The 27,859-nt window shown below is 39.4% G+C and overlaps 1 protein-coding gene across 1 annotated transcript in view; it reads left to right on the forward strand.

Annotated features, from left to right (window-relative positions):
- Window positions 1-27,859, forward strand: part of LOC134527261 (mpv17-like protein) — a 520,718-nt gene that overhangs the window by 91,148 nt on the left and 401,711 nt on the right. The window contains exon 2 of the mRNA XM_063359784.1: window positions 25,235-25,361. Coding sequence (XP_063215854.1) covers window positions 25,242-25,361 — 120 coding nt within the window. The 5' untranslated portion in view covers window positions 25,235-25,241. The remainder of the gene's footprint in view (window positions 1-25,234; window positions 25,362-27,859) is intronic.

Below are 27,859 nucleotides of genomic sequence, written 5' to 3' on the forward strand. Positions count from 1 at the left end.
TATTTTAATGATAAAATATTAAAATTTATTAACAATTTAAGTAATCAAATTTTAATCAAATATTATTTTAAAAAGCACTTACGTCCTTGGTTCGAAACTTGTGAGGGCGACAATCAAAATTGCGATGGATCATACCCTCCACGGAAGCCATCAGCAGACTGACCTCCCAACACAAATGCCAAGGTATCGACAGCTACAATGACGTTACGTACGCCATCTTGTTTTCGTCTGCTGGAATGCGCTACCATATGCTAGTATAATTTACCGTTGACCTTGGAATTTTACCTTGACATTGATTTTTTACTGGACCTTTGACCATGTCATTTAATCTTGACTTCTGACTTTGACCCCGGTGACTAACTTTGACCCACCATCTTGTTTTCAGTACTCGCTACCAGAAGCAATAGTTAACACACATTGCATGGTAGAGGACATCGCCGCTATTATGTTTTCAATATTTGTTAATAGAAGCACTAAAGTCATTTTCAATAAATATGGTGGAAAGTCCTAAAAGCAGCTTCAATTCCTCGACTACCAGCCTACTATAAGTCGAAATGACCGACATCAGGAAATTATGTAATCATAACCCTAGAAATTCGAGTTAAATTCCCAAAATGCATTTTAAAAATCACCCATTAATTTACTGATTTAATTGATGGATTCATATCCGTGATTCGATCCGTGGTCAATTAAAAAAATAATTTATTTACATATTACATAAATAAACATGAAAGTGGCAGGATTGAAAAAAAATACTTTTTTACCCATACAATTGAATACATAATTAATATTTTACTACAGCAATACTTTCAAAGTTATAAATCTTATAAATATTTTGTCCTGCATCGGCTGAAACTGACTAATTCTGAGCTTCAATCGGTTAACTGAAAACAGAGACCAGCCAGATACTTTGCCTTTTTAGTCTTTTTTCTTCCATACATAGTTTCTCGATACTATGTTTAACAGACAGCCTCACATCGTCGGAGTTGTAAATTGTAGCAGCCAATGTCTTGAAAGCACATTTCAACACTTGGTCCTTGAACATATATGGTTTACTATATACACAGTCCGACAACAAGGTATATTTTAAAGATCCGTATTTTGCTACTTCATCCGTAGCCTGATTATGCCATGCTTGATATCGTCAAAAAAAGTACAAATGTTATTGGCTCCATCAATCTTAGTCTCCAACAGTCTTGGTCTCCAAAAGTCATTTTCTCCAAAGGTCAATGCTCCAAAGCTTCAATTGCTCCAACAACTTCAAGTTCCCCAACGAGCCAACAGCTCCAGTTGTTCCAAATGATCTAACATCTCCAATGCACCAATTTATACAATTGCTCCAATTTACAACAGCTACAAGTGCTCTAAAGCTCTAAATGCTCAAACAGCTCTAACTGTTCCAATGTCGCAAGTGCTCAAATTGCACTAATGGACTCCAAGTGCTACAACCAACCTACACCTCCAAGTGCTCCATTAGGCCAACAGCTCTAAATTCTCCAAATTCTCCAACATCTCCAAGGTACCATATGTACTAATGTACCAAGGTTCATAGGCACCTGTTCAAATATAAGTGTAAACTATGCTAAATATGTTCACTGAAAGTCACTGTCCAATGAGCAAACAGTATGCAATTGAATGTCCGAATGTAAGGAAATGAAAGGTTGTTAGTTGACCTATTTTAGTGGTATGTGTGCCGAGTGTAGCCGAGAAAACTGATGAATTTATGTTCGTAGCTGAACGTAGACTGGTATTGAGTTAATGGATATGTTGGTGACCTACTATAAGTGAATAAATCGAATGCTAGTTACCTGAGAATATTTCGGGTTATTTACGAAAATATTTATCAATGTGTGTTATGACAAACATAAAAATATCTAGTAAACACAAAAAGAAGGTCCCTTGTTTCGGAGACTAATAATGAAAGGCTAAGCAAGGACGTCAGGTTTTGTAGATGCTAGGTACGGAGCATGTCTTGACTGTAGCTATAAGAACACTGAAGGTCCCCTGAACTAATGATGAGAGGTATAAATAATTGAGTTTGGTCATAGCTTGGAATCAGATCTAATATTGTGGTCATGTGTTGCAGCCATTAAAAGTCAGTTGGGAATTATGAGTAGCTGTGCTTAAACAAATTTCTGTTAGTCTAAATTATATTTGAATTCTGAAGGTTCCACTAATCACAGACTCTTGGTCCTCTAGTAAGCTTAAATACACCGGGTATGTATGCTATGCTATTAGTTGTTTGAATATATATTAAGAACCGATCTTTCCCTGAAATTCTTTTAAATTAAACTGATAATTTTTTTTAAAGTAGTAACAATTGGTGCTATTTTGACTTGCATATTATTCAAGCGGTCGCTCTTTTTTTAGGCGAGTACCAGACAACAAGACTCTCAGGCCACATCTTGTTGTTGCACAGTGCAGATAGGCTAGTTTGACTTGTCTGCATATATATGGGATTTGAATATTTATATGTATCCGATCTCGATGGTAGAGACGGAGACATCGGCGCACTACCTGATGGGTCAAAAGCTGCAGATATCTGGATGGAAGTTCTAGCGTCATCTCCGGGGACCCTGACGACACCAGCGACGACAACGAAGCAGATACCGATGTCAACGTTGAGGACAACTCCAGAGATTCCGATGGTAACGAATCTACCATTTCCTGAGATCCCGTTGATGGCTGCATCTACCGTCTCTTCACTGCAAGAGACTTCAATATATGCATTATCGACCACAGAGAAAACCGCGATACCTGTAACTACACAATTTTTATAAATAAAACATTTGGAGAGTAATTTCCAGCTTCTGCATCAGTTGTGTCTACTCTAGCTGCTTTGTGATCCAGTACAATATTTCTGTAAATAACGACTGACAAAGCTCCAGCTCATGAAATATTCGGACTTCGTCGCCTACAACAGCAGTGTACATTGGTAGTACTATTGTCGCGGAGGCCCTCGGTCTCCGTCAAGATCTACAAGAAGTCACTCAAAATAAAAAAAAAATAAAATAAAATAATATCTTAAGATTTCAAAATAAACATTAGGGGGTGGGGGGTGGTAGCAGTAGATCTGGTACAGGGATTGTCTAACCTCCTTAGGACAGGGGGTGAAAGGTGTTGACTGAAAAAAAAAAGTATTATTCATCCCACATAGTTTCAGGTTTATTTCCGTTAAACTATGACCAAAACATGAATAAATAATTAATTAAATAAATAATTGTAAATAATGTCAAGCTACTCTGTCAACAATAAATAAATAAATACTCCTTTGAAATAAATAAACAATAATTTATCCTCTTCTTAGCACGAGTATTAATTTTTAAAATAACATGATTATTCTTAACGCACACCTCGACCCATTCTCAAGCAAAAATTAACAAAAGAAATTTTACATTACGGGATATCCCAGACTGCCTGTACTCCTGGAAAGAATCAAAACGTTAAGTCATCCTAACACAATTTTAAAATACGCCCACAGATGAAGGTGAAGGAGAATTACGAGTTCGCCATTACTTACAACACCTTCGAACGGCAGGACGCAGCTACCCGCCAGGCCGGGGCTCCGACAGACCTCAAACACCTCTCCGAGAAGAACCACCCCGGGCGCACCCAGGGTGGCCCCTTTATTAATTTCACCTCACATCGTCATCACGTCGAGAACACTCCACGCGAAAGCAAAAGTCCCGGCCGCGATTTCACAACACAATCGCCATGCCGCCAACCGACGCTATCCCCTCTCCACCGGTCATGCCAGATTCGCACTTCTTCCACCAGGTTGCGACACAAACACCAGCGCGTCAGGCGCGCGCCTGCGCGAGAACAACAACGCAGCGAAACCAACCAGGGCGGCCAACGCTCCCGGAGATTCCAGGCCAGGATGTCGCAACCGCCCGCGTAGCTGGCCAGGCCCTCGGGCGGCGAATCACGCCACCGTCCCAGAAAAACAGAGAGCGTTAGCAATCTACCGCGCCAGGAAAACAAATGTCAATGCCCGAGTGTCGCAAGCAAGTGTCAGGAACTCACGCGGGCTCACAAAGCACTACGTGCGCAAAGCAAGTTCAATAAACCCTACACGTAAAATTTTACCGCGTGACACTATAATTACCGAACCTTTGATGACACAGGATCTAGTGACGAGACATTCGCGTAGGTACTGTGACAAAAGTTTTAAATACCGTCAACACGTAAGAGGACACAAATATCATGTCTGTAGAAGAAACGCTAATCATGTGACGTTTCCGTGTGACCTATGTGGTGTACATTTCACGAACAAATATTATTTGATTTGACAATGTGAAAGCAAAGTTCATTTGTAAGTTGTACTGCGGGGAAGCGATGGTAATTGCGATGAATATCTGTATCAGTATCGCTACTGTGGTAAAGGCTTTGAACGACGACGAAGAACATGAACCCATGAAAATCATGGCTGCAGAAGAAATTTTACCTTGTAAAATTCCTGAGTGAGACGTGCGGTCGAAACGATACACGAAAAATATACTTGGGAAAAAAACACGATAAAGCAGGTTGGGTTTTATCATCAACATCTGTGGTCGTCTAAGATGAAACACTCTTGAACAGTTTTATCGTGATCTGTATGAATTAATCATATTTTCACTCTTATAATGAACTAAAATTATTATTTTATGAAAAATATATCTGGCATGGACTGAGAAATGTATACGATACATAAACATGCACCCGATTTAACTGTATGTTAACTGTGTGTTATTTAAAATAAATTAGTTCTAAAGTAATTAATTTAATTATAATTTCATTACATACTTCTCCATTTATTTTAAAGTCATAAACTACAGGTGACAGTAATTTTGTTATTAAGACAGTTCTGTAATGCACATGTTTTCTCGTTTGTGGGAATATTTTTTTAACAATAATGCTAAGCAGTTTAAGATAACATTGTTTTTTCTTGAGTAAGGAATCTGCACGCAAAATTTTTTTTATTGGAATAGTTTTTTTTTGTGGGAATTGGATTTTTTTTATGGCAATTTGATTTTTTTATGGGAATTGGATATTTATATGGGAATTGGTTATGCAATGATATGCGGTTTCAAAATTGTTTATGCATACGTTTTAAGCATATACTCTGTATGAGGCAGTTGTAAAGTGCTGGCTCAGGTTATAATGTAGCATTAGAGCAAATCTGATACGAATTTGTTTTATTATTTCTGTGAAATAATTTATTACTCCTCAAATAAAAACTAATAGACCTCTGGAAAATTTATGGACATAAAATCATAATCTGACATTTATCGTTGTAAACTATAGTGATGATATTAAAAAATAAAATGTTAAACAATTAACTAAACTAGCAGGGCCAGCGCGTCCATATAGGCGAACTAGGCAACCGTCTAAGGCGCCAAATAGCTGGGGGCGGCGCAGCACGACACATAACAGCTGATATAATATGTTTAACGATTATTGAAACTAGATAAAAATGGATTTTTGCAGGGCCGGTGCAAGGTAAATTGGCGCCCTAGGCGAAAAAGTTAATGCCCCCCCCCCCCCCCCCCCCCCAAACCGGACACACCTAAAAATTTTTTCCTTGCCTCAAAATACATCACGTAAGCCTAAGCTTTTGTCAACAATCTAATGTAAGTAGGCTTGTGTTTTTTTTTACCCTTTACTTATAACAAATCATAAACAGGTCACCATGGACCTTAAATAATTACTTATATGAATATAAACATTCCAAACTGTTGGAAAAATCCATTTTCATCTAGTTTCAATAATCGTTAAACATATTATATCAGCTGTTATGTGTCGTGCTGCGCCGCCCCCAGCTTCTTGGCGCCCTAGTCGGTTGCCTAGTTCGCCTATATGGACGCGCCGGCCCTGGATTTTTGTAACAGTTTGGAATGTTTATATTGATATAAGTAATTATTTAAAGTCCACGGTGACCTGTTTATGATTTGTAATAACTAAAAAAGTATAGTTGAGAGTGATTTGGGTGGCTATGAATAGCAATATGCTTGAAAGACGATAGGGGTAGTAATTCGAGCAGGAAGCGGCGCCGGAAAGCAAGGACGGGGGAAACTATGAACTCTTGTTGCTTATTTTACTCATTTATCGTGGTAGGTATCAATTGACTGGGGCATGGTGTAACTTAGAGGATGGGCGCCAAGGAGGGCAATACCTCCAGCCTCCACCCTCCAACCCCTCGTCGGTTGTGACTTTAAATGTGCTGTCCTTTGTCGCAGCAGCAGGTGTACCGGCTAGGCACCCCACTACATTTCTTTTTCTCGTGTTTATCGTTATAGAGTATCACACATTTTTATCAGAATCTTGAATATCACCCTTCAAACAGTAACTGAATACGTGTTATCATGACTGCCAGGCTGCCAGCTGTGACTCCTGACAAGACTCAGTCTGTATTTTGAAGTGAATGCGTATCCAGTTTTCTCAGTTGCCGATGAGCTTTATTCTACCTAAAAGGTACATTTACGTGCCACTGGTTGACCTAAGGCAATTTTTTGGGGTGTTAGTAGGGGGGGGGGGGGGGCATTAAGGTTTTTCGCCTAGGGCACCAATTTTTTTTTGCACCGGCCCTGTAAACTAGTGAATAAACTGGTTCACTGGATGGACTTTATCAGTAAGTTTATGAATGCTTGGTAAGCGATTTTTCGTCCAAGTTACTCACTCCGTCGTTAATGATTACGAATAAAATTTTTGGGAACATAAAAATAATATACTGACAGGTATCTTGTCAGAAATTATCGTTGCTTATATATTCAGAGTGTCGACTTTCGCAGTTTGTATGTGGCAGATATTTTTTTTTACGGAATGGTATAATGGCTAGGTGAGTATTGTTTTTGTATTGAGCGAACATCTGGCTACCAAGGAAATCTGCTAGCTTGCGTGTCTCTCTCCACACGTGAGGGTTCAATGTTCATTTGCAGGTGCCTGTAGAAATGCTTTGTTCGGCAGCCTCTGCCTCTAGCCATTAGAAATTTTAATTTTATTTGAGATTAACGAGCTTTATTGTGGGTAATTTGACTAGTCGTGTGTGAATACTTTTAACTTTACGTGTATTGGAAGTTATTTTCCTACATGATGTAAGAAAAAAATTAATTTTTTTTAATGTCTAAAATAGGTATAAAAACACATGTTCCTTATTTAAAGGTGTCTAGCACTTGTCATATGTGCTATCTCCTCTGACTGGTTTTAACTATTTGATATATATGGGAAATGCTTTTTTTCAGAGACGATGGTTAAAATGTCTTGCGTAAAGAGGTATTAGTAGAAAATGCTAAGTGTGATAGTTACTTTAGTTCCAGTGATCAAAGAAGCGAAAATTTTTATTTATTTGTAGTGTGAAAAATTTCTATGACAGAATAGTTTTGTTTTTGGAACTGGTAGTATACCACCACTCCTGAAAAACTTTACCTGGTCTACAATAAAATACATTTGTTTTCCAGAAACTATACTATAGGGGGAAAGGATGACTAGGTTCCTAAGATTAAATCGATAGTACTTTGATTTTTTCCTCTATATAATTCGCTGATTTTATTGTGCTTGAGAGGTTGGCTTGAAGGAACAAATAATATTACTGGAAACACTACCTTTTACAGAATTTTAAAACAATATAGAATAATGTCAATTTAAGCACTTGTTCCAGTTGAAAACTTTCAATTTGAATCTGACATTAGTCCCAGAAGATAGCAGGTATCCTGGATAATTGTCTGTAGCTGTATCTTAAAGGCATCGCTGTATATACTGCAGTAAAGAGTTAACATTGGAAAAAAAAGCTAAACAACATGAGTGAAGCGTGTCTACTTTCCGTCCTGGCCAAAATACATTTAGTTGTAGTCAGTGTAAGAAAAACTTTGGTAGAAGATATTTCTTGAATAGACATTGCAAGACCAGTACAACAAAGCTGACTCAAGTAACGAAGACTGGTCTACAAAACCGATGAAGAGGAACGAAGGTAAAATATTAGACTACTTTTATGATTACGAAGAATGTAAAAACTGCTATTGCTAAAAATACTATCCTTGATCACGATAAGAATTTAAAATGTAAACCTGTCGAAGAAAGTAACATTTTAATTACAAATGAAAAGTTATTGAAACCAATTTCTAGTAGTCTCTGTGAAAATGTGAACCATAGTGAACGACCTAAAGCTTACAAGATCGAAGACTGTGATGATACATCTGAAGCTTATTTGATTTAAGACAATGATGACACATCTGAAGCTGACATAATTAAAGGCTGTGATGACGTACCTGAAGCTCACAAGTTCGATGACAATGATAAATTAATGAGCCCAAAACTTTGGAAACGAGGTGTTAAAAAAATATTCTGGTTAAGCTTGCGATTAACACTAATTCATTGACAAAAGTGACCAAGAGGCTGGTGTTAAAACGAAAGACTCCAGAGATATTAATATCAATATTTATTGTTAATATGCAAGGAAGATAACAGCAGAAGATATTAATTATGCATCATGGGAAGATCCTAACTTATTGGTTTATAACTGAAGACTTGCTTCGTTATGTGTAGGAAACTATTCGCCCATCAAAAAATTATCCTTCATACTCAAAGAACTAGGTGAAGTAGGCGCATAGATTATTGTTTTGTATTTTTGCATGTGCATAAAATTAAAAAATACAACAATACATTGGTTTTTTAAAAGTGATTGTTTCTTTTCTCCAAATCTGATTTCTATCTAATGCCGAGTTTTCGTAATTCATCTTCTAAACTAAAGATGTAAAAATCATCACCATTGACAAGCAAAATGGAGAGTAATAATAGTCATTCCAGCAATCAGGCCAAGTTTAGTGAAAAAAATCAATTGAAATTATTTGGAGTTTAATGTAGATGGAGCAGTTGGAGAACTTGGATCATTGGAGCTGTTGGCCGGTTGGTGTACTAAGAGCAGTAGGAGTAATTGAAGTATTACCGGTTGGAGCACTAAGAGCAGTAGGAGTAATTGAAGTATTGCTACATTGACCTTTGGAGCAAATGACTGTTGGTGCCAAAGACAGTTGGAGCTTATGACTAATGGAGCCAAAGAATTCTTCGTACTTTTCTTCACAAAATCAAGAACAACATAATCAGTCAGCCTACTGATGAAATAGCAAAGTACGAATTTTTAAAATATAAAATGTGGGGGACTGAATAGGTAGTAAACTATACATGTTTGAGGACCAAGTGAAGAAGTGTGCTTTCAATATATCGGCTGCTACTATTTACAACTCCGACGTTGTGGATTAAACATAGTATAGAAAACAATGCCGGGTGGAAAAAGACTATGTAGGCAAAGGATCTGGCTGGTCTCTGTCTTCAGTAAACCGATTGGGGCTAAGAATTATTCAGTTCAAGCTGATGCAAAACTAAATGTTTATTATATTGATCGCACTCACAAGTGTTGCTCTGGTAGAATAGAAATGATTTAAAAAACTGTGTTTATAAAAATGTGTTTATTTCCGAACTTATCTCTTCAATGTTAATTTATATTATACTTTAAAAAATTAACTTTTTTTCATTGACCAAGGATTGAACCAAGGAACAGAACCCATCAATTGAATCAGTAAATAAATGAATTATTTTAAATCGAGTTTTGTAATTTAACTTGAATACCTAGTTTGATTATTACAGAATTAAAAAATGTTGGATATATAGACTTTTATGAGGCTGTTAGTAGATGAATTTAAGCTTATTTTAGGTCTTTTCACCATTTTACTTAAATAGTTATTTTTACTTTATACAGAGTGTATCAAAATTCATGTAACAACGCTTGAGGGTAGAAAGCTCTTATTATTTGCAACCATTTTTGCCACTAAACATGTTGCCGGAAACGCGTAGTTAAGCCCCTGTAGCCCCAGAAAGAGTCAGCGTAGGCAACCCATTGTAGTGTTATGTTGTGGATGTGCGGGCGTTCGAGTAGAGAAATAACCTTTTTAATCGTGGCACAGATTTTAATTTCACTCTGAAATCAATCACATTTTCGGCTTTGTTTCACAACATTGAAATTGTTGCATATGTTTTAACAACGTGACAGCCTAAAGCAACGGCTCAAAAACACGCCCACCTTGAGCAACACAGAGGTGGCAACAGCGAATCATGTTTTCACGGATACGTTGGAGCATGTGTGGAGTCGACCTTATAATTTCGAACGCTTCAATGATTCGCTGTGTAAGCTCTTCTACCGTTTCTACTGGCGTAGCGTAGTTAAGCCCTTATACGTAACCCCACAGAAAGAAATATAACGTGGTTAGGTCCGGTGACCTTGGCGGCCATGAGACAGGGCCTGCTCGTCCAATCCATCGGTTTGGAAATGTTTGGATTAAATACTCTCGCACTTGCAGGGAAAAATAAGGTGGTGCCCCGTCATGTTGGTACCACATCACACGTCGGACATTCAATGGAACCTCTTCAAGAAGACCTGGTAGTTCGTTCTGAAGTAAGTGGAGGTATCCGGCGCCAGTAAGTCGTGGCGGAAGAAAAAAAGGCCCGATGAGTACGCCGTCAACAATGCCGGCCCACACATTAACTGAAAAACGTTCCTGGCGACAGGGCCGGTGCAAGGTAAATTGGCGCCCTAGGCGAAAAACCTTATTGCACCCCCCACATTCCCCGGCCAGACACCATCAAAAAAATTTTCCTTGCCTCAAAATACATTACGTAAGCCTAATATTTTGTCAACAATCAAATGTAAGCAGTTTTTTTTTACTTTTATACTTATTACAAATCATAAACAGGTCACCGTGGACTTTAAATAATTACTTATATCAATATAAACATTCCAAACTGTTACAAAAAAACTTTTTCATCTAGTTTCAATAATCGTTAAACATATTATGTCAGCTGTTATGTGTCGTGAGTAGTATAGCATAGGGCATCCGAGGACAGGCCTCAGGCGGTGGTGCCGGTGCCGGTGTCCGCCATCTTGGATTGTGACGTCACGGCGGCCATCTTGGATGGTTGTGACCTTGACCTTTGACCTTGACCTTGAATTTGATCCTCAAAATCCGCCAAAATTGGGCAAAATTTGCCCCAAAATTCCTCAAAAATCGCCAAAATTTCCATTTCTGTGGAAAAACGTTCCGCCAAAAAATTTCAAAAAATTCCACAAATTAAAAATTTCTCTTTTCGAGGGAAAAATTTCCCGTTTCGAGGGAAAAATTCCCGTTTTTAGTCCTTAAAAATCCCAGCGGCTGAAAATTCCTAAAACTGGCTTAAGCATCCTTAACTCAAGCCTCAGATAAGCCATTTCTAGGAATAAGGATACCATGACCGCCATCTTGGATTATGTCGCCAACGTTGCAATTTTAGTTACGGTCGCCATCTTTAAAATCTTCATTTACTATCCGATTTTAATGAATTTTTTTTAAAAATTATAAAAAAATTCAAATAATAAAATTTTAATAAAAAATATTTAAAAAGCATACATTAACGACACGGAGCTCGGAGTCCGCGGTTCGAACCCGGTGGGTGCAAAAAAAATTAAAAATGACGACAGATCCTTCCCCCTAGGTGGCTGCTGGCAGACTGACCCCCACCACTTTTACCAATGCACATATACCATCAGGTATTATGACGTCATGTCCGCCATCTTGTCTTCGATGCTGGAAGCCAACATCATTGTATCGTCGGCTAGAGTGCGCTGACACCATGCTAGTTTAATTCTTACCCACTAGAGTGCAGTAATCATTTATAACTGTGACACCCGCCATCTTGTCATTTGGCCGCCATCTTGAAAATCCGTAATTATTTAGCTAGAAATTCGGGAAAAAATCCAAAATTCATTAAATAAATCACTCATTAATTTACATATTGATTCGATCGATTCCCGTCCTCGGTTCGATACCCGATCGTTGCAATAATGTTTAATCTTATGTAAAAAAAATAATTTAAATAAACCATGTTCAACATTCGTAAATAGACTCTAAATCCTCTACGACCACCATCCTATCAGACATCAAGACCACCATATTGGAAATGTGTAATTTTAATGCTAGAGATCCGGGAAAAAGTTCAGAAATCATTAAATAAATTTCCGATCAATATACTGATTAATTAGATCGACTAAGGTCCTTGGTACGATCTAGGATGATGCAAAAAAAAATTAAATATAACATCAATTTAACATAAAAGTAACAGGTTCGAGGAATTAAACACCGCAAGTTCTTTTACAAACATAATATTTATTACATAATTTCTATTCTACTACAGGATCACTTACGAAAGCCAGCAATCTTATAATCATTTAGTTCCGCAGCGGTGTGAAATGACTAATTCTTAGCTCCAATCGGTTTATACTAGACAGAGTCCAGCCAGAACCTTTACAGACATAGTCCACCTCTTCTTGACAGAGTTTCTGGATACCGTTTTTAACAGTTTGCTTCACATCGTTAGAACTGTAAATTACTGCAGCCGATGTCTTGAATGCACACTTCTTCACTTTGTCATCGAACGGATATGGCTTTCCATATATACAGTCCAACCACAAGTTATATTTCAAAGGTCCGTTTGTTGCTACATCATCAGTAAGCTGATTGATTATCTTCTGTCTGATATCGTCAAGAAAATTACAACTGTCCTTCGACTCACCGAACGTATTTAGATAATAGTAGTCTTTCAACGTTCCACGAAATGCAGACTGCGCCAAGTAGAAGCCATTTCGTTCACTTGTAATGCTCCGAACACAGTCTTAGGTTTAATTCCATGTTCAGACGTCATAACAATCGGTTGCTGGGCATCTGTTTTTTTGGTTGTACACTTTCGTGTCTCCAATCTAAAGCGAGGAGTCGAAATGTCGGCAGGTAGTTCAGCAGTAGGAGCACAGACTCCACCTTTACATTTTTTCGCATGATGTCGCAAACTTTCGATTCGAGTAAACCATTCATGACAATCATCACATCGAAACTTTATACTAGAAGGATTCTTTTTGCATTTGCTCCGCTCATGTCTTCGTGCATCATGGGAAAATGCGAACGACGTATCACAGTAGCTGCAAGGATACCGTGCTGATGTAGACGAACCTTTCAGACCCGATCCAGATATGAACGTTGCAACAGTAGTACCATTTCCAGGCATACTCTTATGAACATCGATGCATCGCTGTTGCACCGAAACCTTTACTTTCTGCCGCACAGCAGGACCTTTACATGCCTTCATGTGCGTTTTCATATTATCTTTTCTGGCAAACTGCTTATGACATTTCTCACAAACAAACATTTTACGATATAGGTTCTTGACACATTCGCTCCTCTCGTGTCGCCGAGCATTGCTGTTGTTTAAGAAAATCTTGTCGCAGTAACAGCACCGATGTTCGCTAGTTGTCAAATCAGCATCCATTGAAGTCTCCATCGAGGTCGTATCGCCGATCGTCGTGGTTTCCTGCACATCCAGCTCAGTAGTTATTAAGCTATCTTCTGCTGGTGGTATCACATCTATTGAAATCTCCTCCAATGTTGACGTCGTCGTCGTTGCCAACGAGAACTGCTCCACCATTGTCGTCGCTGACGTCAAGGTTCCCGTAGACGATGGTACAACGTCCATCGAGTTCGACGTTAAAGTCGGTAAAGATGCCATCGAGTTCTCAAGAACAGGTAATTACGCGACTTATGTACCAGATGAAATAATCTAGGTGATCCTTACACCGTCGACGACAGTAACAAACTGACCGACCTGCTGTCTAGGACTCGCTTATATACATGCACCGGATGGAATAATACGCTAGTCAAATCAAGAATCATTTACAATAATACAAGAGTCAAAACAACATAAAAAATAGAAGGACCAACAACGAAAAGGCAGCACATTCGGAAGCACCGACAACGAAAAGGCAGCACATTTGGAAGCACCGACAACGAAAAGGCAGCACCGACAACGAAAAGGCAGCACCGACAACGAAAAGGCAGCACATTTGGAAGCACCGACTACGAAAAGGCAGCACATTTGGAAGCACCGACTACAAAAAGGCAGCACATTTGGAAGCACCGACAACGAAAAGGCAGCACATTTGGAAGCACCGACAAAGAAAAGGCAGCACCGACAACGAAAAGGCAGCACATTTGGAAGCATCGACAACGAAAAGGCCGCACCGCCAACGAAAAGGAAGCACATTTGGAAGCACCGACAACGAAAAGGCAGCACATTTGGAAGCACCGACAAAGAAAAGGCAGCACCGACAACGAAAAGGCAGCACATTTGGAAGCATCGACAACGAAAAGGCCGCACCGCCAACGAAAAGGAAGCACATTTGGAAGCACCGACAACGAAAAGGTCGCACCGCCAACGAAAAGGAAGCACATTTGGAAGCACCGAGTACGAAAAGGAAGCAACATCAACGAAAATGCCGCACCGCCAACGAAAAGGAAGCACATTTAGAAGCACCGACAACGAAAAGGCAGCACCGCCAACGAAAAGGAAGCACATTTGGAAGCACCGACAAAGAAAAGGCAGCACCGCCAACGAAAAGGAAGCACATTTGGAAGCACCGTCAACGAAAAGGCAGCACCATCGACGAAAAGGAAGCACATTAATTTGTCATTGACTCCAATATTCATTGGCTCCAATATTCATTAGCTCCAATATTCATTGGCTCCAATATTCATTGACTCCAATATCCATGAGCTCCAATATCAATTGGCTCGAATTGCTCCAAAAGGTTCCATCAGCCTTTTGCTCCAACAGTTTTTTGGCTCCGATAGTCATTGGCTCCAATAGTCTTTGGCTACAATATTCATTGGCTCCAATAATCATTGACTGCAATATTCATTGGTTCCAATATTCATTGGCTCCAATATTCATTGGCTCCAATATTCAATGGCTCCAATATTCATTGACTCCAATATTCATTGGCTCCATCAGTCATTGACAACTACAGTCTTTTGGTCCCAAAAGTCTTCTGGCTCCAAATATATTAGGCTAGAATTCTTCGAGTTTAAGAGACTATGAGACCACATGGTTACAGAACTACGTGACTACGAATCTTCAAGTTTACGAGACTGCGAGGCTACAGAGCTACGAAGCCTCTAGTACACAGGTTTACGTGACTGCGAGGATACAGGACTACCAGTCTGCATGAGTACTTGACTACGAAGCTACTCGTCTACAAGGCTACAATTACAGCATCTGTTTTCGTCAGAATTTTCTCTTTTGCTCCAACTGCACCCCCAGCATTATGTTATAAGATTACAAGGCCGCCTGCTTACGTAGCTTCAAGTCTACGAGGATACTTGGATACGTAGCTTCAATTCTACGAGGTCCTAAGACTTCATGACTACGCGACTTCGAGCCATGAGGTTACGAGATTACGTGACTACGAATCTTCATGTTTACGAGACTGCGAGGCTACAGAGCTACGAAGCCTCTAGAAAACGAGTTGACATGACTGTGTGTATACAGGAATACAAGTCTGCATGAGTTCTTGACTACGAAGCTACTCGTCTGCAAGGTTCCAATTGACACATCTGTCTTCGATGGAATTTTCTCTTTTGCTACATCTACACCATCAGCATTATGTTATAAGATTACAAAGCTACTTGCTTACGTAGCTTCAAGTCTACGAGGCTCCAATACATCATGACTACGAGACTACGAACCATGAGGTTACGAGACTAAGCGATTGCAAGTCTTCAAGGTTACGTCATCGCGAGGCTATAGGACTACGAAGCTTCCAGAACGCATGGTTACGAGAATGCATGACTAATTGACCGCATGGCTACGAAACTTTATGTCTCTAACTGACTACAATAGCACTATTCAGTGGTGAGAGTTAATTTATTTCATGCAAAGGTACTTGCTGCAAGCAGTTCCGCTTTTCAACATCAGATGACGTCATGTTTTGCTTGCAGGTAAAATAATATTTATTTATTTTATGCAGGATGCGGGTTGTTCACTATCGGTCGCATAAGAAGAATGGCATCGATAGTCTTCAAGGAGAAGGAAGTTCGTCCTTCCTGCTAGTGCTTCTCAGATTTCTCACGGTCCGCCATCTTGGATTGCGACGTCACGGCTGCCATCTTGGATGGGTGTGACTTTGACCTTTGACCGAAACCGCAGGAATGATCGCAAGCACACGGATTAACCATCATAATATTGATAAGAATAATCAGGAGCACACGGAGAAAACCATCATAATAATATTGGCAAGAATAATCAGGAGCACACGGAGAAAAACGACACATGTTTTCTTTGATATCATAAAATTACAGGAAAAAAATATTTAAAAATAAAAATAAATTAATAAAAAAATTTAAAATAAAAACAAAAAATACATAAACAGATTCTGCTAGCTTGTAAACTTATCATTGTTGAGCAAAGATAGAGTTCTAGTACAAGCCAGAATTTTATGTATTTTTTGTTTTTATTTTAAATTTTTTTATTAATTTATTTTTATTTTTAAATATTTTTTTCCTGTAATTTTATGATATCAAAGAAAACATGTGTCGCTTTTCTCCGTGTGCTCCTGATTATTCTTGCCAATATTATTATGATGGTTTTCTCCGTGTGCTCCTGATTATTCTTATCAATATTATGATGGTTAATCCGTGTGCTTGCGATCATTCCTGCGGTTTCGGTCAAAGGTCAAAGTCACACCCATCCAAGATGGCAGCCGTGACGTCGCAATCCAAGATGGCGGACCGTGAGAAATCTGAGAAGCACTAGCAGGAAGGACGAACTTCCTTCTCCTTGAAGACTATCGATGCCATTCTTCTTATGCGACCGATAGTGAACAACCCGCATCCTGCATAAAATAAATAAATATTATTTTACCTGCCAGCAAAACATGACGTCATCTGATGTTGAAAAGCAGAACTGCTTGCAGCAAGTACCTTTGCATGAAATAAATTAACTCTCACCACTGAATAGTGCTATTGTAGTCAGTTAGAGACATAAAGTTCCGTAGCCATGCGGTCAATTAGTCATGCATTCTCGTAACCATGCGTTCTGGAAGCTTCGTAGTCCTATAGCCTCGCGATGACGTAACCTTGAAGACTTGCAATCGCATAGTATCGTAACCTCATGGTTCGTAGTCTCGTAGTCATGATGTATTGGAGCCTCGTAGACTTGAAGCTACGTAAGCAAGTAGCTTTGTAATCTTATAACATAATGCTGATGGTGTAGATGTAGCAAAAGAGAAAATTCCATCGAAGACAGATGTGTCAATTGGAACCTTGCAGACGAGTAGCTTCGTAGTCAAGAACTCATGCAGACTTGTATTCCTGTATCCACGCAGTCATGTAAACTCGTTTTCTAGAGGCTTCGTAGCTCTGTAGCCTCGCAGTCTCGTAAACATGAAGATTCGTAGTCACGTAATCTCGTAACCTCATGGCTCGAAGTCGCGTAGTCATGAAGTCTTAGGACCTCGTAGAATTGAAGCTACGTATCCAAGTATCCTCGTAGACTTGAAGCTACGTAAGCAGGCGGCCTTGTAATCTTATAACATAATGCTGGGGGTGCAGTTGGAGCAAAAGAGAAAATTCTGACAAAAACAGATGCTGTAATTGTAGCCTTGTAGACGAGTAGCTTCGTAGTCAAGTACTCATGCAGACTGGTAGTCCTGTATCCTCGCAGTCACGTAAACCTGTGTACTAGAGGCTTCGTAGCTCTGTAGCCTCGCAGTCTCGTAAACTTGAAGATTCGTAGTCACGTAGTTCTGTAACCATGTGGTCTCATAGTCTCTTAAACTCGAAGAATTCTAGCCTAATATATTTGGAGCCAAAAGACTTTTGGGACCAAAAGACTGTAGTTGTCAATGACTGATGGAGCCAATGAATATTGGAGTCAATGAATATTGGAGCCATTGAATATTGGAGCCAATGAATATTGGAGCCAATGAATATTGGAACCAATGAATATTGCAGTCAATGATTATTGGAGCCAATGAATATTGTAGCCAAAGACTATTGGAGCCAATGATTATCGGAGCCAAAAAACTGTTGGAGCCAAAAGGCTGATGGAATCTTTTGGAGCAATTCGAGCCAATTGATATTGGAGCTCATGGATATTGGAGTCAATGAATATTGGAGCCAATGAATATTGGAGCTAATGAATATTGGAGCCAATGAATATTGGAGTCAATGACAAATTAATGTGCTTCCTTTTCGTCGATGGTGCTGCCTTTTCGTTGTCGGTGCTTCCAAATGTACTTCCTTTTCGTTGGCGGTGCTGCCTTTTCTTTGTCGGTGCTTCCAAATGTGCTTCCTTTTCGTTGGCGGTGCTGCCTTTTAGTTGTCGGTGCTTCCAAATGTGCTTCCTTTTCGTTGGCGGTGCGGCCTTTTCGTTGATGGTGCTTCCTTTTCGTTGTCGGTGCTTCCAAATGTGCTTCCTTTTCGTTGGCGGTGCGACCTATTCGTTGTCGGTGCTTCCAAATGTGCTTCCTTTTCGTTGGCGGTGCGGCCTTTTCGTTGTCGGTGCTTCCAAATGTGCTGCCTTTTCGTTGTCGGTGCTGCCTTTTCTTTGTCGGTGCTTCCAAATGTGCTGCCTTTTCGTTGTCGGTGCTTCCAAATGTGCTTCCTTTTCGTTGGCGGTGCTGCCTTTTCGTTGTCGGTGCTTCCAAATGTGCTTCCTTTTCGTTGGCGGTGCGGCCTTTTCGTTGATGGTGCTTCCTTTTCGTTGTCGGTGCTTCCAAATGTGCTTCCTTTTCGTTGGCGGTGCGACCTTTTCGTTGTCGGTGCTTCCAAATTAGCTTCCTTTTCGTTGGCGGTGCGGCCTTTTCGTTGTCGGTGCTTCCAAATGTGCTGCCTTTTCGTTGGCGGTGCTGCCTTTTCTTTGTCGGTGCTTCCAAATGTGCTGCCTTTTCGTTGTCGGTGCTGCCTTTTCGTTGTCGGTGCTTCCAAATGTGCTGCCTTTTCGTTGTCGGTGCTTCCAAATGTGCTGCCTTTTCGTTGTCGGTGCTTCCAAATGTGCTGCCTTTTCGTTGGCGGTGCGGCCTTTTCGTTGTCGGTGCTTCCAAATGTGCTGCCTTTTCGTTGTCGTTGCTGCCTTTTCTTTGTCGGTGCTTCCAAATGTGCTGCCTTTTCGTTGTCGGTGCTGCCTTTTCGTTGTTGGTGCTTCCAAATGTGCTGCCTTTTCGTAGTCGGTGCTTCCAAATGTGCTGCCTTTTCGTAGTCGGTGCTTCCAAATGTGCTGCCTTTTCGTTGTCGGTGCTTCCAAATGTGCTGCCTTTTCGTTGTCGGTGCTTCCGAATGTGCTGCCTTTTCGTTGTTGGTCCTTCTATTTTTTATGTTGTTTTGACTCTAGTATTATTGTAAATGATTCTTGATTTGACTAGCGTATTATTCCATCCGGTGCATGTATATAAGCGAGTCCTAGACAGCAGGTCGGTCAGTTTGTTACTGTCGTCGACGGTGTAAGGATCACCTAGATTATTTCATCTGGTGCATAAGTCGCGTAATTACCTGTTCTTGAGAACTCGATGGCATCTTTACCGACTTTAACGTCGAACTCGATGGACGTTGTACCATCGTCTACGGGAACCTTGACGTCAGCGACGACAATGGTGGAGCAGATCTCGTTGGCAACGACGACGACGTCAACATTGGAGGAGATTTCAATAGATGTGATACCACCAGCAGAAGATAGCTTAATAACTACTGAGCTGGATGTGCAGGAAACCACGACGATCGGCGATACGACCTCGATGGAGACTTCAATGGATGCTGATTTGACAACTAGCAAACATCGGTGCTGTTACTGCGACAAGATTTTCTCAAACAACAGCAATGCTCGGCGACACGAGAGGAGCGAATGTGTCAAGAACCTATATCGTAAAATGTTTGTTTGTGAGAAATGTCATAAGCAGTTTGCCAGAAAAGATAATATGAAAACGCACATGAAGGCATGTAAAGGTCCTGCTGTGCGGCAGAAAGTAAAGGTTTCGGTGCAACAGCGATGCATCGATGTTCATAAGAGTATGCCTGGAAATGGTACTACTGTTGCAACGTTCATATCTGGATCGGGTCTGAAAGGTTCGTCTACATCAGCACGGTATCCTTGCAGCTACTGTGATACGTCGTTCGCATTTTCCCATGATGCACGAAGACATGAGCGGAGCAAATGCAAAAAGAATCCTTCTAGTATAAAGTTTTGATGTGATGATTGTCATGAATGGTTTACTCGAATCGATAGTTTGCGACATCATGCGAAAAAATGTAAAGGTGGAGTCTGTGCTCCTACTGCTGAACTACCTGCCGACATTTCTACTCCTCGCTTTAGATTGGAGACACGAAAGTGTACAACCAAAAAAACAGATGCCCAGCAACCGATTGTTATGACGTCTGAACATGGAACTAAACCTAAGACTGTGTTCGGAGCATTACAAGTGAACGAAATGGCTTCTACTTGGCGCAGTCTGCATTTCGTGGAACGTTGAAAGACTACTATTATCTAAATACGTTCGGTGAGTCGAAGGACAGTTGTAATTTTCTTGACGATATCAGACAGAAGATAATCAATCAGCTTACTGATGATGTAGCAACAAACGGACCTTTGAAATATAACTTGTGGTTGGACTGTATATATGGAAAGCCATATCCGTTCGATGACAAAGTGAAGTAGTGTGCATTCAAGACATCGGCTGCAGTAATTTACAGTTCTAACGATGTGAAGCAAACTGTTAAAAATGGTATCCAGAAACTCTGTCAAGAAGAGGTGGACTATGTCTGTAAAGGTTCTGGCTGGACTCTGTCTAGTATAAACCGATTGGAGCTAAGAATTAGTCATTTCACACCGCTGCGGAACTAAATGATTATAAGATTGCTGGCTTTCGTAAGTGATCCTGTAGTAGAATAGAAATTATGTAATAAATATTATGTTTGTAAAAGAACTTGCGGTGTTTGATTCCTCGAACCTGTTACTTTTATGTTAAATTGATGTTATATTTAATTTTTTTTGCATCATCCTAGATCGTACCAAGGACCTTAGTCGATCTAATTAATCAGTATATTGATCGGAAATTTATTTAATGATTTCTGAACTTTTTCCCGGATTTCTAGCATTAAAATTACACATTTCCAATATGGTGGTCTTGATGTCTGATAGGATGGTGGTCGTAGAGGATTTAGAGTCTCTTTACGAATGTTGAACATGGTTTATTTAAATTATTTTTTTTACATAAGATTAAACATTATTGCAACGATCGGGTATCGAACCGAGGACGGTAATCGATCGAATCAATATGTAAATTAATGAGTTTATATTATTTAATGAATTTTGGAACTTTTCCCGAATTTCTAGCTAAATAATTACGGATTTTCAAGATGGCGGCCAAATGACAAGATGGCGGGTGTCACAGTAATAAATGATTACTGCACTCTAGTGGGTAAGAATTAAACTAGCATGGTGTCAGCGCACTCTAGCCGACGATACAATGATGTTGGCTTCCAGCATCGAAGACAAGATGGCGGACATGACGTCATACTACCTGATGGTATATGTGCATTGGTAAAAGTGGTGGGGGTCAGTCTGCCAGCAGCCACCTAGGGGGAAGGATCTGTCGTCATTTTTAATTTTTTTTGCACCCACCGGGTTCGAACCGCGGACTCCGAGCTCCGTGTCGTTAATGTATGCTTTTTAAATATTTTTTATTAAAATTTTATTATTTGAATTTTTTTATAATTTTTAAAAAAAATTCATTAAAATCGGATAGTAAATGAAGATTTTAAAGATGGCGACCGTAACTAAAATTGCAACGTTGGCGACATAATCCAAGATGGCGGTCATGGTATCCTTATTCCTAGAAATGGCTTAACTGAGGCTTGAGTTAAGGATGCTTAAGCCAGTTTTAGGAATTTTCAGCCGCTGGGATTTTTAAGGACTAAAAACGGGAATTTTTCCCTCGAAACGGGAAATTTTTCCCTCGAAAAGAGAAATTTTTAATTTGTGGAATTTTTTGAAATTTTTTGGCGGAACTTTTTTCCACAGAAATGGAAATTTTGGCGATTTTTGAGGAATTTTGGGGCAAATTTTGCCCAATTTTGGCGGATTTTGAGGATCAAATTCAAGGTCAAGGTCAAAGGTCAAGGTCACAACCATCCAATATGGCCGCCGTGACGTCACAATCCAAGATGGCGGACACCGGCACCGGCACCACCGCCTGAGGCCTGTCCTCGGATGCCCTATGCTATACTACTGTCGTGCTGCGCCGCATCCAGCTACTTGGCGCCCTAGGCGGTTGCCTAGTTCGCCTATATGGACGCGCCGGCCCTGCCTTGCGAGCTGTAACACACGTTGCACGCGGATTGACATCATTCAAAAAATGACTGTTGTGCGAATTGAGAATAGCGTCTTGAGTGAACTTGGCTTCATCGCTGAATAAAACCGCTAACTCGGGGTTCCTCAATACTCTTCGAATGTACCAACGAGAAAATGTCATGCGAGGAGGATAGTCCGCCGGACCCATGTGTTGCACTTTTTGAAGGTGATACGGGTACAAGAGTTGCTCATGAAGAACTCGCCAAACAGCCATTTTGTCAGCGTCCATATCGGAACATTCTGCCCTTGTGCTTGTATCCGGACTCTCCTCAAATCTCTGAAGTACATCTTCTTCAAAACTGGGAGTACGAACCCTTCGTGGAGCACCAGCATTTGGTCTTGTGACGGCACATGTACCAGTATCACGCATTCGCTGAGTAAGTCTTGCAAACATGGTGTGAGCTGGAATCCTACGAACCGGATATCGTTCTTCGTACAGATGACGGGCGGCTCGTCCATTTTGTCTAGCTTCCCCGTAAACAAGCAGCATGTCCGTGTACTCACTCACTAAACATGTACTCCATTGAGCTCCACTAAAACGTCGCCCTTTTCAGAACCACAGCGAAAGAAATGACACCACGAGTTTGCTTGTACGACAGAACAGTCAACGACAGACCACCAGTGATATCAAAACACACTGCGACACTGCGATGTCACGCTGCGCAGTGCTATAGCACGGCACGAACGGAAGAAAAGAGGTGAGGGCGCCACCAACGGTAGTAAAAAGGGGCGGGGGTCAGCATTCGACATCGTACGGTCCTCTCGAGCGCTGCCCGGCGTCGTTAACACGTAATTCAACACAGCATCGTCTGTCTCGCACAAAGCCCAACGGGTTGCCTACGCTGACTCTTTCTGGTGCTACAGGGGCTTAACTACGCGTTTCCGGCAACATGTTTAGTGGCAAAAATGTTTGCAAATAATAAGAGCTTTCTAACCTCAAGTGTTGTAACATGAATTTTGATACATCCTGTATATTAATTGTATACTTTTTTATGAATTAAGGAATTTTTCCCAAATTTCTAGGTCAATAGTTACGAATTTCCAAGATGTCCCACTTTAAAGATGGCAGATAACGTGAGAGACAACGTGTGTTAATTCATAATACTGCACTCTAGTGGCTAAGAAATTAACAAATATAATGCCATCACACAAAAGCAGATGACATGTGAAGTACGTGACACTAGCACTACTAGTAACAAGGATTGAAAACAATATGGCGGCGATTTCCTCTAGCAGACGATGTGTGTTTACTTACGCTTCTGGTAACGGGTTCTGAAAACAATATGGTGGATCCAAGTTGATCACAAGGGTCATGGTTAAAATTCATTGTCAAATTACAAGGTTAACTGCAAGGTCATATAAGGTCAAAGGTCAAGGTAATGGTTAATGTCAAGTTCAAAAATTAAGGTCAAAATCAAGGCAAATGGTCAAGGTCAAGGTTAAAAATCAAGGTTAATTTCAATGCCAACAGTAAATATCAAGGCCATATGTCTAGTGGACAAAAATTAAACTAAGATGGTGATAGCGCACACAAGTAGACGAAAACAAGATGGTCGCCTATAGCAGATGAAAACAAGATTGTGGTTGTGACGTAATACTATCTGTCGATACCTTGGCATTAGTGGTGGGAAGTCAGTCTGCCAGTGGCTTTCATGGAAGGTATGATCCATCGCAATTTTTATTTTTGCCCCCACACGGTTCTAACTATAGTTGTAAGTGCAATTAAAAAAAAATTAATTAAAATTTGAAAATTTAAATTTCTTATCAATTTTAAATTTTTCAATTTGGAATATGATAATAATTACGGATTTTTGATATGGCGGGCGTAACGTAATGTGAAACGATTTTGAACCCAATATTGCGGTCATTACTAAATGTGCAACATTTCTGGAATCCAAGATGTTGACCCTTACGAACTGTTCAAAGGTGTTTTACATAATGTTTATTTAAATTTGATTAATTAAATTTTTATAAATTTTAAAATATACCGATTTTGTAGCATAATAATTACAGATTTTCAAGATGGTGGCCGTAACGATAATAAAAACAGTTACATTATAATTCCAAATTTTTGACATGACATCCTAATTCTCAAGGTATAGGCATAGGTAGACATGTAAAAATGGATTCTTAAGCATTATTGACTTTTTAAACCTTTGGCATTTTTGGGGACTAAAACAGGACTTTTTCCCTCAAAACGGCAATTTTACCCTTGAAATAGGGAATTATTTTTGGAATTTTGGCAAATTTTTAGTTCTTTTTAGGTAATTTTGAAGGTCAAGGTCACCCAAGATGGCCGATATGACGTCAAAATCCAAGATGGCGTCGATATACAACAATCCATAGCCGGAAGCCTGGGCCAGGTTGAACATTTACATAATCCTTATATTACATCAACATGAATTACATTCTTAGTTGTAATTATAATTATTTAAAACCCAATATGGTATAAATAATGTAATACCATTATAATGTATGTATAGGTATTTTATTTAAACATAACATTTTTATTAAAACATAATTAAATTTTTTAATTTAAAATAATTAATGTATGGGTGATATACTTTAAATAATTGTAAAATATGACAGTTAAAATCAAGGAAAAAATATAAAATTTACTTTAGCTATTTATTTTCTATAAATTTTAAGTGTTTTAGTAATGCATAGCCAAAAAGTTAGGAATTTATTTTTCATACAATTGTGCCCTTAAACATCTAAACGTTTTAATTATAACATATCTTTAATTTTTTATAATTTTGTTTTTATGCATACAAAATGCACTTCTTAAAAAAAGGAGAAAAAATGTGCATGGACTTAATCACATATGTAAATACCTTTGATAAAATATTTTTTTAATTAAAAAATAAAATGTTATGACTCAATCCCACTACAAAGTAACTTAAATCTTTTATTTACATTACAAAAACCCCATTTTCTAGTTTTATAAATATATATGTAGGGCGGCTTTCCACTGCTCGGGACTGATATTTCTCTGTTTGTCCTGCAGACGTATCATGGCGGCGCTGCTGAGAAAGGCTTTCCAAAAGTATCCATACGTGAGCAATTGCCTGACATATGGAACACTCTACGTGGGCGCTGAATTCTTGCAGCAGACACTCACCCGAAAGATACTGGTAAATGTCTAGCACTCAACCTGCATTAACATTATCATGCAAGCAGTATAGGAAAGTAAGTTTTGGCGTAAGAGCTGAAGCTAGTAGCCTGGAGCGGGTGAATGACCGACTGCCCTGATGTCCACGCTGCCATTTTGCATGATATTGACTTTCAAAATTATTCAAACATTCCTTACAAATTACTACAAATTTCTCAAATCCCAATAAAATTTCCCTATTTCGGGGGAAAAATTCCTCTTTTAGGGAAATTTCCCAATTTTAATTTTAAAAAATACAAATTGTAAATGTCCCCAAAGCAACTTAATTTCCCCATCTTCAAGACGCCCTAAGCCACCGAGGCCGTTTATTTGACCTTGACTAAAAACTTGAAATTGTTTAATATTTTGCCAATTAAATAAAAATATATTCCAAATATATAAAACATTGCACCATTCGTTATGCCTGCCATCTTTTTCACGTATGATTTTATAGTTGAACATTTCATTACTGTCGCCATCCTGGATTATAGAACGATGAAATTTCTGTTATGGATATCATCTTGTGGTCTTCTGCTAGTGACTGCTTTTTGGATTATGTTGCGGCCGCCATCTTGCTTTTTCTGTTATGCTGGAGGCCGGCATATTTGATTATATAAATGTTGCAATTTTTCATATGCCTGACATCTTGATAATGAGTTATTATTATTCTTTAACAGAAAAAAATAAAAAAATAATAAAAAATTCATTTTATTAAATTTTAATAAAAAAACTTCTTGCATCATGGAGTCTTTGGTTCGAATCAAACGAGGGCAATCGATTAAAAATGGTAACGGACCCGTACTGAATACAAGCCACCAGCAGACTGACTTCCAACTACCAATGCCAAGGCAGATCAGTGGCGGATTCAGAAAAATCTCGGGGGGGGGGGGGGGGGGGGGGCGCAGTTCTACCTCTTCCACACACTCCCTTGTTACGTCACCTTGGTTGCTTGGATGCAGCCAGAGATCTTTTTCCAAGCTCTATCCGTTTCATTTACGTCTCGCCCGAATATTTGCTGTTGTTGGTGCATAATTGTGTGCTATATGTAGTTAAATGGCCAATTGTGCAGTATACAAATAATGTCAAAATCACTACAGAAAAACTTAAGATTTTGGAATATAATATTTCTCTTTCCCTAAGAATGAAGAGTGTTTTGGAGTATTGATTTTCAATATTTTGTTTATGATCAATTGTATGTTATATTTATATTAACGGATATACTTCGAGCAAAATATTAAGTTTTTATTTATACAAATGAAGTTGTTCAGTGTAAGTTTATGAACGTGTTCGAATGTGCATTGTATAACATGTTTAGGGGGGGGGGGAGGCGCATGTATCCGCAATTGTGCAACATACAGATGACATTAATAAGCTTGCTTAGTCGTAATTCACCTTATGATACCTTCCCTCCAACCACCTCCTCTACATTATGTTGAGTTACCTTACATATACACAGTCTCATATTGAAAGGTTTATTAAAAATCTGTAGGCTGGAAGGAGCTACGTTAATGCAGTTTTCGTGGGAAATATTAGATTACATATCTAACTATCAAAAGTATTTATTTTTAAAATTGTTAAAAGTAGTATGTAAATGTATGTCCGGGGACAGGCTTCAGGCTGAGGAGCCGAAAGTCGACCGCCATATTGGATTGTGACGTCACGGCGGCCATCTTGGATGTGTGTGACCTTGACCTTTGACCTTGACCTTGACCCCGGCGGCCATTTTGGATCCGCCATCTTGGATCTGCCATTTTGGATGACGTCATTTTGTTTTCTCGAACATTCCGGCATTGTGTTTTCCGCCATATTGGATGATGACGTAACCGTTGCAATTTCCGTTACGGCCGCCCACTTTAAAATCTTTATTTATTATCCGATTTTATGAAAAAAAGTTTAAAATTTATAAAAAAATTCAAATAATAAAAATTTAATTAAAAATATTTATTCGGAGTCTGCGGTTCGAACCTGGCGAAAGGCAAAAAAATAAAAATGGCTACCGATCCTTCCCTCACAGTGGCTGCTGGCATACTGACCCCCACTACTTATGTCAAAGTATATATATCGTCACCTAGTATGACCATTGAATATATATAACTTATAGAAGTCACGAGGGGATACGATTTATTCTGCCAGTTTTGGAATCAAAACTGAGGTAGTTACAAGCTCCCCCGCCAGACAGCTCTGCTTTCGAAAAGAAGGCACTCGTGGTTAGTGTCTCCCACACTAGAGCGCTATAGTATCGCTTGTCTCAAGGTAGCGTGCGTATTATCTCTCTCTCTCTTTCTCTCTCTCTCTCTCTCTCTCTCAATCTTTTGTATTTTGTTTCCGTTGCTGTGTGGAGGGCCAGCGCATTGACAAGGCGGGAGATTATGCTCGTCAAAACGATACGTAAATATATTGAACACAAATGTAGTTTGTTTAAAGAACCGAAAGCAAAAAATATTCCTTGAAATATTACACAATTATTTAAAAAGAGCCACA

The sequence above is a fragment of the Bacillus rossius genome, chromosome 1 (genome assembly GCF_032445375.1).
Source record: "Bacillus rossius redtenbacheri isolate Brsri chromosome 1, Brsri_v3, whole genome shotgun sequence".
Taxonomy (NCBI): Eukaryota; Metazoa; Arthropoda; class Insecta; order Phasmatodea; family Bacillidae; genus Bacillus; species Bacillus rossius.